The sequence below is a fragment of the Macaca fascicularis genome, chromosome 12 (genome assembly GCF_037993035.2).
Source record: "Macaca fascicularis isolate 582-1 chromosome 12, T2T-MFA8v1.1".
Lineage (NCBI taxonomy): Eukaryota > Metazoa > Chordata > Mammalia > Primates > Cercopithecidae > Macaca > Macaca fascicularis.
Genome location: NC_088386.1, coordinates 65,576,630 through 65,588,578, shown reverse-complemented (window position 1 = coordinate 65,588,578; position 11,949 = coordinate 65,576,630). Strand labels below are relative to the sequence as shown.

Genomic DNA, 11,949 nt, shown 5'->3' with positions numbered 1-11,949 from the left:
TGATGATTGTATGTCCAGCAATGACTCTCTCAAACTCTCTATCTGAATATCCATTACTTCCACTTGTAAATCTAACAGGCAGGCAGCTCAACAGGCCTGAAAGTGAATTCATAATCTCTCTCTATATGCACACTCCCACCCCAGTCACAACCACTCTACTAGGCTGGTGCCAAAGTAATTGCTGTTTCTGCCACTAAAAGCAATGCACCAATCTAATACTTTCCCCTCTATAATCTACGTACTGATGTGGCTTATTTCTTATATCCTCCTGCATTTACACAATGCCTGAAACATAACAATGCCTAAAACATGACAGTCCTCCAATAAAAGCATGATAAATAAATAATCTAGGAACTTGAGGACATCCCAAAGCCATCTTCTCTTACTCATCCCATATTTAATTGACACTAAGTCCTAATGACTCTATCTCTACTTCCTCTTTGCCACCCCTATGGCCATTGCCTTTAACTATTCAATATCCGCCAATTTTATGTTCCTCTAATTCATCCTTTATATCTTTAGTGCCTGGAAGAAGTTTCCACAGGAATGATATCTTGCTTATCATTATATCCCAATGCCTGGACTGAAACAGTTAATAAAACTAGCTGGATAAACAAATGAAATATTCATGGGAAAATGGATGGATGAATGAACAAATAAACAAGTGGTATATAATTTCAGATTATCAAACTGCTACATTAAATTTAACAGGTGTTTAAGGCCGGGCGCGGTGGCTCAAGCCTGTAATCCCAGCACTTTGGGAGGCCGAGACGGGCGGATCACGAGGTCAGGAGATCGAGACCATCCTGGCTGACACGGTGAAACCCCGTCTCTACTAAAAAATACAAAAAACTAGCCGGGCGAGGTGGCGGGCGCCTGTAGTCCCAGCTACTTGGGAGGCTGAGGCAGGAGAATGGCGTGAACCCGGGAGGCGGAGCTTGCAGTGAGCTGAGATCCGGCCACTGCACTCCAGCCTGGGTGGCAGAGCGAGACTCTGTCTCAAAAAAAAAAAAATAAAATAAATAAATAAATAAATTTAACAGGTGTTTAAAAGATTCTCACTGAAAATTAGAAGAAAGTTTATGGATCCATTTAAGCTAGCCCAATTTCACTCTTATGCAAAGATGTACTTTATTGCACAAAAATCAAAAAGGCTTGAGAACTTCTTGCATGATAACCTAAAGATCAACAAATTAGCTTTTAGGTACAAAAAGAAAAGCATTCCCAAACAAAAAAATTAAATATAGTTGAATAGGGGTAGTATATACAACTGAAAAACTTACAGTGCTTAACAATTCTAGACTCTTATTTTACATTATATGCTAACAATTGCTTTCTACAATACAAGCAATCTTTCTCAAAATTAGAGGTGGATTCCTTTATGCTATTATTAATTTGCTTATTATTGTATGTGACTTTCCAACATTATTTAAAATCAGTCTGAACTGCCGTATGCAAGAATTATATACTACTAAGAATGCATAATTAACAAATGTTTCAGAACTGCAACATAATATGCATACAACAGAATAAAACAAAAAATGAATTAAAAGAATGGGAAATATTTCTAGTTGAAGAAACTGCATATTGTAAAGATAACTACCTTCCCAGATTAATTTATGAGTTTAAAATAATTATAATCAAAATTACAAGTGAGGCCAGATGCAGTGGCTCACACCTGTAATCCCAACACTTAGGGAGGCCAAGGTCAGAAGTTTGAGACCAATATGGTGAAACCCTGTCTCTACTAAAAATACAAGAATTAGCCAGTCGTGGCAGCGTGCGCCTGTGGTCCCAGCTATTTGGGAGACTGAGTCAGAAGAATTGCTTGAATCCGGGAGGTGGAGGTTGCAGTGAGCCAAGATCACGCCACTGCATTCCAGCCTGGGTAACAGAGCAAGACTCTGTCTCAAAAAAAAATTATAAGTGAGGGGAAGGGCTTAGAAAAGTTTCTAAAAATCTTCTGGAGAATAAATGAGAACAGCAAAGAAAAACTGGGAGTCAGAGTTTGGGGAAGAGAAACGAGAGGAACCTAACTCCACCAGATAATTAGACATAATAAATCACCTCAACAATAAACCAGCATGGTATTATCAGAGAAATAGGCTTGGAGCTCAATAGAACAAAGAAGAAAGCTCCTAATCAGGCCTATAATGTAGGAACACTTAATATTTCATAACTAGGATATAAAATCACTAAAAAAACCTAGTTGGTTATTTGCAAATAAATTTTAGATCTTCACCTAACAATACAGGTGAGAATGAATTCCAAGTATATTCATACAGTTTTAAAAATCATCCCATGAGAAAATCCTAAAGTGAAAATATAGGTAGATATTGCAAATCCTAAGACCGGATTACACATTGTAATACTAGTTATAAAAGTATACATCAGCTCTTGGAAGAGATGGGCATTCTAAGTATGAAAGTAATAGGAAAAAATAAGAAATATAAAGTCTGACTGATCTGGCTACATGAAAATTTAAAACTTCAATGGGTCAAGAAAAGTAATTACAAAAGTAGAAGGCAAACATATTTTGGAAAATACTTCAACAACTATGACAAAATAAGATTTAATATTTTAAACCGTGAAGAATCATTCATATAATTTTAAACAATAAGATGCCAACAGAAAATGGACAGAGGTCCTAAATATATCATTTACAAAGAGTGTATACAAATAGCTAATAAATATAAAAATACTTAACTTTGCTAGAAATCAAATAAATTTCCATTATTTTGGGATCCCATTTTTAATCACTCATATTAGCCAAAAAATGTGTCAGTGATAATACTGTTTTTGGGTAAGTTTTTTTCCCCAATAATAATCAGAAAAAATCCTGGCAGTTATTGGCTAAGATAAAAGTAGCCATTCTAAGGATGGAGAGAAAAAAGATCTTTCCTAGCACATCACTGACCCATAATTGGAATGAATGAATGGATTGATGCACCCCTCTGTAGAAAAGAGAACCAAAGACCACATGTACAAAATGAACCCGGGTCAACTTGTACCAGAATGCAAACATATGATAAAAGACTACTTGGCTCACGTCAAAAGTACAAAAGTCAGTCTCAAGTAAAAGGGATCAATTTGTATCAAAAAGAAGACTGAAATGGAGTGAAACACATCAAATATATAAAAATCCATGAGATCATAAAATACACAAAAAAACAAACTTATTGGTCACTATTGGAAGTTGATAGGGCATCCATTCCTTACTTTGAAAATTTATAAATCAGAAAAGAATCAAGTGTTCATCCTGCCAAACTATATTTCAGGGTCAAAAAATAGTTGATATGGTAAAGTTCTTTATAAAAACATTCCATCTAATCAGAAGAAAGATTTTTTTTAAATCACCATTTTGCAGCACCTAATGAAATAATGGATTTTAGCAAGATTATCAGGGGTCCTTAAAACCATTAGGTGAAAGACTAATGGGGCACTTTACAATGGAGGAATCTGACTAAAGCTACCTGAACCCACTGACTAATTGTGACGTAAAAAGAGAGACAACCAGCCATTATGTGCCTCCAATTCAATATTTCATCTGCATAAATATCAGTGGGATTCTTTAAAATATTTTCTCATGGTGGGGGATGGTCAGGGCATGCCCAAGATGGCCAAACAGGAACAGCTCCAGCCTCCAGCTCCCAGCGTGAGCAACACAGAAGAAAAGTGATTTCTGCATTTTCCACAGAGGTACCGGGTTCATCTCACTGGGGCATGTCAGACAGTTGGCGCCAGTCCGCAGGTGCAGCCCAATCAGCAAGAGCTGAAGCAGGGCAAGGCATTGCCTCACCTGGGAAGCGCAAGGGAGAAGGCAATTCCTTTTCCTAGCCAAAGGAAATTGAGACACACAACACCTGGAAAATCGGGTAACTCCCACCCTAATACTGCGCTTTACAAAGGATCTTAGCAAACGGCTCATCAGGAGACTATATCCCACACCTGGCCCGGAGGGTCCCACGCCCACGGAGCCTCCCCCATTGCTAGCACAGCAGTCTGAGATCTAACTGCAAGGATGCAGCGACGCTGGGGGAGGGGCACCCACCATTGCTGAAGCTTACGTAGGTAAACAAAGCCGCTGGGAAGCTCGAATTGGGTGGAGCCCACCACAGCTCAAGGAGGCCGACCTGCCTCTGTAGACCACCTCTGAGGACAGGGTATAGCTAAACAAAAAGCAGCAGAAACCTCGGCAGAGGTAAATGCCACGGTCTGACAGCTTTGAAGAGAGCAGTGGATCTCCCAGCACGGAGGTTGAGATCTAAGAACAGACAGACTGCCTGCTCAAGTGGGTCCCTGACCCGTGAGTAGCCTAACTGGGAGACACCCCCCAGGTGCAGACCGACACCTCACACCTCACACAGCAGGGTACACCCCTGACACAAAGCTTCCAGACCAAGAATCAGACAGCAACACTCGGTGTTCAGCAATATTCTATCTTCTGCAGCCTCTGCTGCTGATACCCAGGCAAACAGGGTCTGGAGTGGCCCTCAAGCAAACTCCAACAGACCTACAGCTGAGGGTCCTGACTGTTAGAAGGAAAACTAACAAACAGAAAGGACACCCACACCAAAACTCCATCAGTACGTCACCATCATCAAAGACAAAAGGCAGATAAAACCACAAAGATGGGGAAAAGCAGTGCAAAAAAGCTGGAAGTTCAAAAAATCAGAGCACATCTCCCCCTTCGAAGGAACGCAGCTCATCACCGGCAACAAAACAAAGCTGGATGGAGAATGACTTTGACAAAATGAGAGAAGAAGGCTTCAGTCGATCAAACTTCTCAGAGCTAAAGGAGGAACTACGTAACCAGCACAAAGAAACTAAAAACCATGAAAAGAGAATGGATGAATGGATAACTAGAATAATCAATGTAGAGAAGACCTTAAAAGAACAGAGAGCGATGAAAACCATAACACGAGAACTACGTGACAAATGCACAAGCTTCAATAACTGACTAGATCAACTGGAAGAAACAGTATCAGCGACTGAAGATCAAATGAATGAAATGAAGCGAGAAGTGTAGAGAAAAAAGAGTAAAAAGAAATGAAGAAAGCCTCCAAGAAATATGGGATTATGTGAAAAGACCAAATCTACGTCTGATTGGTGTGCCTGAAAGTGATGGGGAAAATGGAACCAAGTTGGAAAACACTCTGCAGGATATCATCCAGGAGAACTTCCCCAACCTAGTAAAGCAGGCCAACATTCATATTTAGGAAATACAGAGAACGCCACAAAGATACTCCTCGAGAAGAGCAACTCCAAGACAGATAACTGTCAGATTCACCAAAGTTGAAATGAAGGAAAAAATGTTAAGGGCAGCCAGAGAGAAAGGTCGGGTTACACACAAAGGGAAGCCCATCAGACTAACAGCAGATCTCTCGGCAGAAACTCTCTAAGACAGAAGACAGTGGGGGCCAATATTCAACATTCTTAAAGAAAAGAATTTTCAACCCAGAATTTCATATCCAGGCAAACTAAGTTTCATAAGTGAAGGAGAAATAAAATCCTTTACAGACAAGAAAATGCTTAGAGATTTTGTCATCACCAGGCCTGCCCTACAAGAGATCCTGAAGGAAGCACTAAACATGGAAAGGAACAACCGGTACCAGTCATTGCAAAAACATGTCAAAATGTAAAGTCCGTCGATGCTAGGAAGAAACTGCATCAACTAGCGAGCAACACAACCAGCTAATATCATAATGACAGGATCAAGCTCACACATAACAATATTAACCTTAAATGTAAATGGACTAAATGGTTCAATTAAAAGACACAGACTGGCAAGTTGGATAAAGAGTCAAGACCCATCAGTTTGCTATATTCAGGAGACCCATCTCACATGCAGAGATACACATAGGCTCAAAATAAAGGGATGGAGGAAGATCTACCAAATGGAAAACAAAAAACAAAAGCAGGGGTTGCAATCCTAGTCTCTGATAAAACAGACTTTAAACCATCAAAGATCAAAAGAGACAAAACAAAGAAGGCCATTACATAATGGTAAAGGGATCAATTCATCAGGAACAGCTAACTATCCTCAATATATATGCACCCAATACAGGAGCACTCAGATTCATAAATCAAGTCCTTAGATACTTACAAAGAGACTTAGACTCCCATACAATAATAATGGGAGACTTTAAGACCCCACTGTCAACAATAGACAGAAAAATGAGACAGAAAGTTAACAAGGATATCCAGGAATTGAACTCAACTCTGCACCAAGGGGACCTAATAGACATCTACAGAACTCTCCACCCCAAATCAACAGAGTATACATTCTTCTCAGCACCACATCACACTTATTCCAAAATCGACCACATACTTGGAAGTAAAGCACTCCTCAGCAAATGTACAAGAACAGAAATTATAACAAACTGTCTCTCAGACCACAGTGCAATCAAACTAGAACTCAGGACTAAGAAACTCAATCAAACCCGCTCAACTACATGGAAACTGAACAACGTGCTCCTGAATGACTACTGGGTACACAACGAAATGAAGGCAGCAATAAAGATGTTCTTTGAAACCAATGAGAACAAAGATACATCATACCAGAATCTCTGGGACACATTTAAAGCAGTGTGTAGAGGGAAATTTATAGCACTAAATGCCCACAAGAGAAAGCAGGAAAGATCTAAAATCGACACCCTAACATCACAATTAAAAGAACTAGAGAAGCAAGAGTAAACACATTCAAAAGCTAGGAGAAGGCAAGAAATAACGAAGATCAGAGCAGAACTGAAGGAGATAGAGACACAAAAAGCTTTCCAAAAAATCAATGAATCCAGGAGCTGGTTTTTGAAAAGATCAACAAAATTGACAGACCGCTAGCAAGATTAATAAAGAAGAAAAGAGAGAAGAATCAAATAGACGCAATAAAAAATGAAAAAGGGGATATCACCACCGACCCCACAGAAATACAAACTACCATCAGAGAATACTATAAACACCGCTACACAAATAAACTAGAAAACCTAGAAGAAATGGATAATTTCTTGGACACTTACACTCTCCCAAGACTAAACCAGGAAGAAGTTGAATCCCTGAATAGACCAAGAGCAGGCTCTGAAATTGAGGCAATAATTAATAGCCTACCAATCAAAAAAAAATCCAGGACCAGACGGATTCACAGCCGAATTCTACCAGAGGGACAAGGAGGAGTTGGTACCATTCCTTCTGAAACTATTCCAATCAATAGAAAAAGAGGGAATCCTCCCTAACTCATTTTATGAGGCCATCATCATCCTGATACCAAAGCCTGACAGAGATACAACAAAAAAAGAGAATTTTAGACCAATATCCCTGATGAACATCGATGCAAAAATCCTCAATAAAATACTGGAAAACCGAATCCAGCAGCACATCAAAAAGGTTATCCACCATGATCAAGTGGGCTTCATCCCTGGGGTGCAAGGCTGGTTCAACATACGCAAATCAATAAACGTAATCCAGCATATAAACAGAACCAAAGACACAAACCACATGATTATCTCAATAGATGCAGAAAAGGCCTTTGACAAAATTCAACAGCCCTTCATGCTAAAAACTCTCAATAAATTCGGTATTGATGGAACTTATCTCAAAATAGTAAGAGCTATTTATGGCAAACCCACAGCCAATATCATACTGAATGGGCAAAAACTGGAAGCATTCCCTTTGAAAACTGGCACAAGACAGGGATGCCCTCTCTCACCACTCCTATTCAACATAGTGTTGGAAGTTCTGGCTAGGGCAATCAGGCAAGAGAAAGAAATCAAGGGTATTCAGTTAGGAAAAGAAGAAGTCAAATTGTCCGTGTTTGCAGATGAATGATTATATATTTAGAAAACCCCATTGTCTCAGCCCAAAATCTCCTTAAGCTGATAAGCAACTTCAGCAAAGTCTCAGGATACAAAATCAACGTGCAAAAATCACAAGCATTCTTATACACCAGTAACAGACAAACAGAGAGCCAAATCATGAATGAACTCCCATTCACAATAGCTTCAAAGAGAATAAAATACCTAGGAATCCAACTTACAAGGGATATAAAGGACCTCTTCAAGGAGAACTACAAACCACTGCTCAGTGAAATAAAAGAGGACACAAACAAATGGAAGAACATACCATGCTCATGGATAGGAAGAATCAATATTGTGAAAATGGCCATACTGCCCAAGGTAATTTATAGATTCAATGCCATCCCCATTAAGCTACCAATGACTTTCTTCACAGAGTTGGAAAAAACTGCTTTAAAGTTCATATGGAACCAAAAAAGACCCCGCGTTGCCAAGACAATCCTAAGCCAAAAGAACAAAGCTGGAGGCACCATGCTACCTGACTTCAAACTATACTACAAGGCTACAGTAACCAAAACAGCATGGTACTGGTACCAAAACAGAGATATAGACCAATGGAACAGAACAGTGCCCTGAGAAATAATACCACACATCTACAGCCATCTGATCTTTGACAAACCTGACAAAAGCAAGAAATGGGGAAAGGATTCCCTATTTAATAAATGGTGCTGGGAAAATTGGTTAGCCATAAGTAGAAAGCTGAAACTGGATCCTTTCCTTACTCCTTATACAAAAATTAATTCAAGATGGATTAGAGACTTAAATGTTAGACCTAAAACCATAAAAACCCTAGAAGAAAACCTAGGTAATACCATTCAGGACATAGGCATGGGCAAGGACTTCATGTCTAAAATACCAAAAGCAATGGCAACAAAAGCCAAAATTGACAAATGGGATCTAATTAAACTAAAGAGCTTCTGCACAGCAAAAGAAACTACCATCAGAGTGAACAGGCAACCTACAGAATGGGAGAAAATTTTTGCAATCTACTCATCTGACAAAGGGCTAATATCCAGAACCTATAAAGAACTCAATCAAATTTACAAGAAAAAAACAACCCCATCAAAAAGTGTGCAAAGGATATGAACAGACACTTCTCAAAAGAAGACATTCATACAGCCAACAGACACATGAAAAAATGCTCATCATCACTCACCACCAGAGAAATGCAAATCAAAACCACAATGAGATACCATCTCATACCAGTTAGAATGGCAATCATTAAAAAATCAGGAAACCACAGGTGCTGGAGAGGATGTGGAGAAACAGGAACACTTTTACACTGTTGGTGGGACTGTAAACTAGTTCAACCATTGTGGAAAACAGTGTGGCTATTCCTCAAGGATCTAGAACTAGAAATACCATTTGACCCAGCCATCCCATTACGGGGGATATACCCAAAGGATTATAAGTCATGCTGCTATAAAGACACATGCACACGTATGTTTATTGCGGCACTATTCACAATAGCAAAGACTTGGAATCAACCCAAATGTCCATCAATAACAGACTGGATTAAGAAAATGTAGCACATATACACCATGGAATACCATGCAGCCATAGAAAAGGATGAGTTCGTGTTCTTTGTAGGGACATGGATGCAGCTGGAAACCACCATTCTCAGCAAACTATCACAAGAACAGAAAACCAAATACCGCATGTTCTCACTCATAGGTGGGAATTGAACAACGAGATCACTTGGACACAGGAAGGGGATCATCACACACCGGGTCTTATTGTGGCGATGGGGAGAAGGGATAGTATTAGGAGATATACCTAATGTAAATGACGAGTTAATGGGTGCAGCACACCAACATGGCACATGTATACATATGTAACAAACCTGCACGTTGTGTACATGTACCTTAGAACTTAAAGTATAAAAAAAAAAAAAGATTTTCTCACATGGTGGAAATTTGTATGCAATTTTTACAGACAGCATAATGGTAAACTGTTTTCAATTCTTATGATATATTTCTGTGTTTCATAAAGAAAATGTGAAAAAAATCACATATACTGAAATTTCAATTCCATTTTTATATTTAACACCTATTTTTCATAAAGAGTTTTAATTGATTTTAGTCTTTCAATTATACTTACTGTGGATTCATCTCTTCTAACTGGGTGAGCTTTCTCCAGGGATTATACTCAGAGTCAATGCTATAAAGCCGCATGTGCAAGGCTAATACATGAAACAGCTGATCTGAAAAAATTGAAGGAAAGGTAATTAGAAAGTTCACACATTTGTTCCAGAACAAAATTCAGACAAAATTTCTAGTTATTTCATAACGAAATCTGTTTCCTATCCTGACAATTAAAATTCACCAAGTTTAAGTCCCAATTACTTCACACTCTCTTTTACGGTAAACTCTGAAATACATATCCAAATAATCTGTGCTAGAATCTGGACTGTCCTTACGCTCAATACAGGAATGGTTTTTTTCATCTCCTATCACAGACATACTTGTCCTTGACTTTATGCTGCAGCCTTGCCAATTTGTACTTGTCACCATTGTGGTCTCCTCCTAACCAAACTTTACTATTATCTTCAATCCTCTACCCTGGGTAACATGAACCACAACATCCTAATAGCTCACTGTTAGGTGAAGTTCTTTCTTTGCTTTATATGTCCCTCTAAACCTTGTTTAGACTGAAGAGTGAATTCATCATCTTTGGATTCTACATAAAGAAACAGTAACTGAAATAGAGTATTATTTGGTACCATTTCAACTATTTAAATTTCTTCTATCTGAATTATAACAATAATCTACCAATCTTGGCTTTCAACAAAATTCTGCTCATGACATTTAGAAGAAAATATCACGTTTAAAATTATTCTGGAAAAAAAACCGTAAGTATTGCTTTTGTATCTGATGCATCTCTTCTTTTTTTGTTATAAATGACAAGAATTGTCATTTGGTATAAATTGTCATTTGGTACAAATGACAATAATTATTCTGCCACACAAACTCAAAGATACTTGGAAATCAAAATTTTTCCCTTAAAAAAATATTTTCGAACTCTGCCCACTGAATTGGTCTATAAACAACGATATATTTTAGAAATTCAGATATGATACTTCTTAACATACGATAAAAATTCATTCTTAAATCTAGGAAAAAAGCTAACTGAATGACACAAACCTATTATTGTTACTTACTTTCTAATTAAAACTAGACCAGATATTGCTGCTCTGAGTCAGCAGACCTAGAAATTAACTATATTTTATGTCAACTTACTCAAGATCCATCAATACAAGTGGTGTAGTATGGGGTGTGCATGTGTGTTTATGTGTATATGCGTGTATGTGTATAGTAGTTTTGGGAAGCTGTTATAAAACATATGAGAGCTGTAAAATAAGTAAAATAAATGTTCTACTCTATGGGGCAGGATAAAGGAAATATATTTTTGTAAGTTTCAATCTGATCTCTCTTTAACAAACAGAAGAATCTAAATACCCTGTTTCATCCTCTATTTATAAGTCAATATGTAGCCTAAATCTTCCTTAAATTTCTTCATTCTATTAATGACTTAGTTACTTATTATGTGCCAGGCATTATGTTACACTGATTGATAATCTCAATTAATTTTCACAAAAATTCTAGGTGGGTAATACTATTAACCCTCACTTTTGGGGCAAGTAAGTTCCCCAAATTTCCAGTTTTTATAGTAACCTGGTTTCACAGACGATACTGAGAACAAGGGAAGTTTTAGCAGAGGCAAAACATGACTAAAGATTGGTAAATTTTATTTTAATTGAATTATACATAAGAGATTACTAAGCATATAATTTTTACTTTTAATGAGTGTTTTAATGACTAAAACCTAAAAGTGTTTAAAAAACTAAATTCTTCTCACAGAAAAATATTAAGATTATCTCAAGTTGCATGGTGAGGAGTTCTGCATTCTTTTTATATAGGTATTAACTTGATCAAAGGGCTAATTTTAATAACTCCTATCAAGATGAAGGTGGATCATTTTAGTTTCCCTAATTTAATCAAAAGCATAGAAGCTGCAATTGTACTAACCTGTTTTGCATTGAAACCACAGCCAGCACAGAAAATAACGTTACATTCACCTATTTTCCTAATCACTATCCTAA

At 37.8% G+C, this 11,949-nt stretch overlaps 1 protein-coding gene across 8 annotated transcripts in view; it reads right to left on the bottom strand.

The window, feature by feature from the left end:
* The window catches only part of UBR3 (ubiquitin protein ligase E3 component n-recognin 3), a 268,922-nt gene that overhangs the window by 58,049 nt on the left and 198,924 nt on the right, over positions 1-11,949 (bottom strand). For all 8 annotated transcript variants that reach the window (XR_012421203.1, XM_005573426.4, XM_005573427.4 and 5 more), the window contains one exon: positions 9,948-10,050. Coding sequence is in view for 7 of the 8 variants with exons in the window: in XM_005573426.4 (XP_005573483.1) it covers positions 9,948-10,050 (103 nt within the window). In the remaining variant the exon portion in view is untranslated. The remainder of the gene's footprint in view (positions 1-9,947; positions 10,051-11,949) is intronic.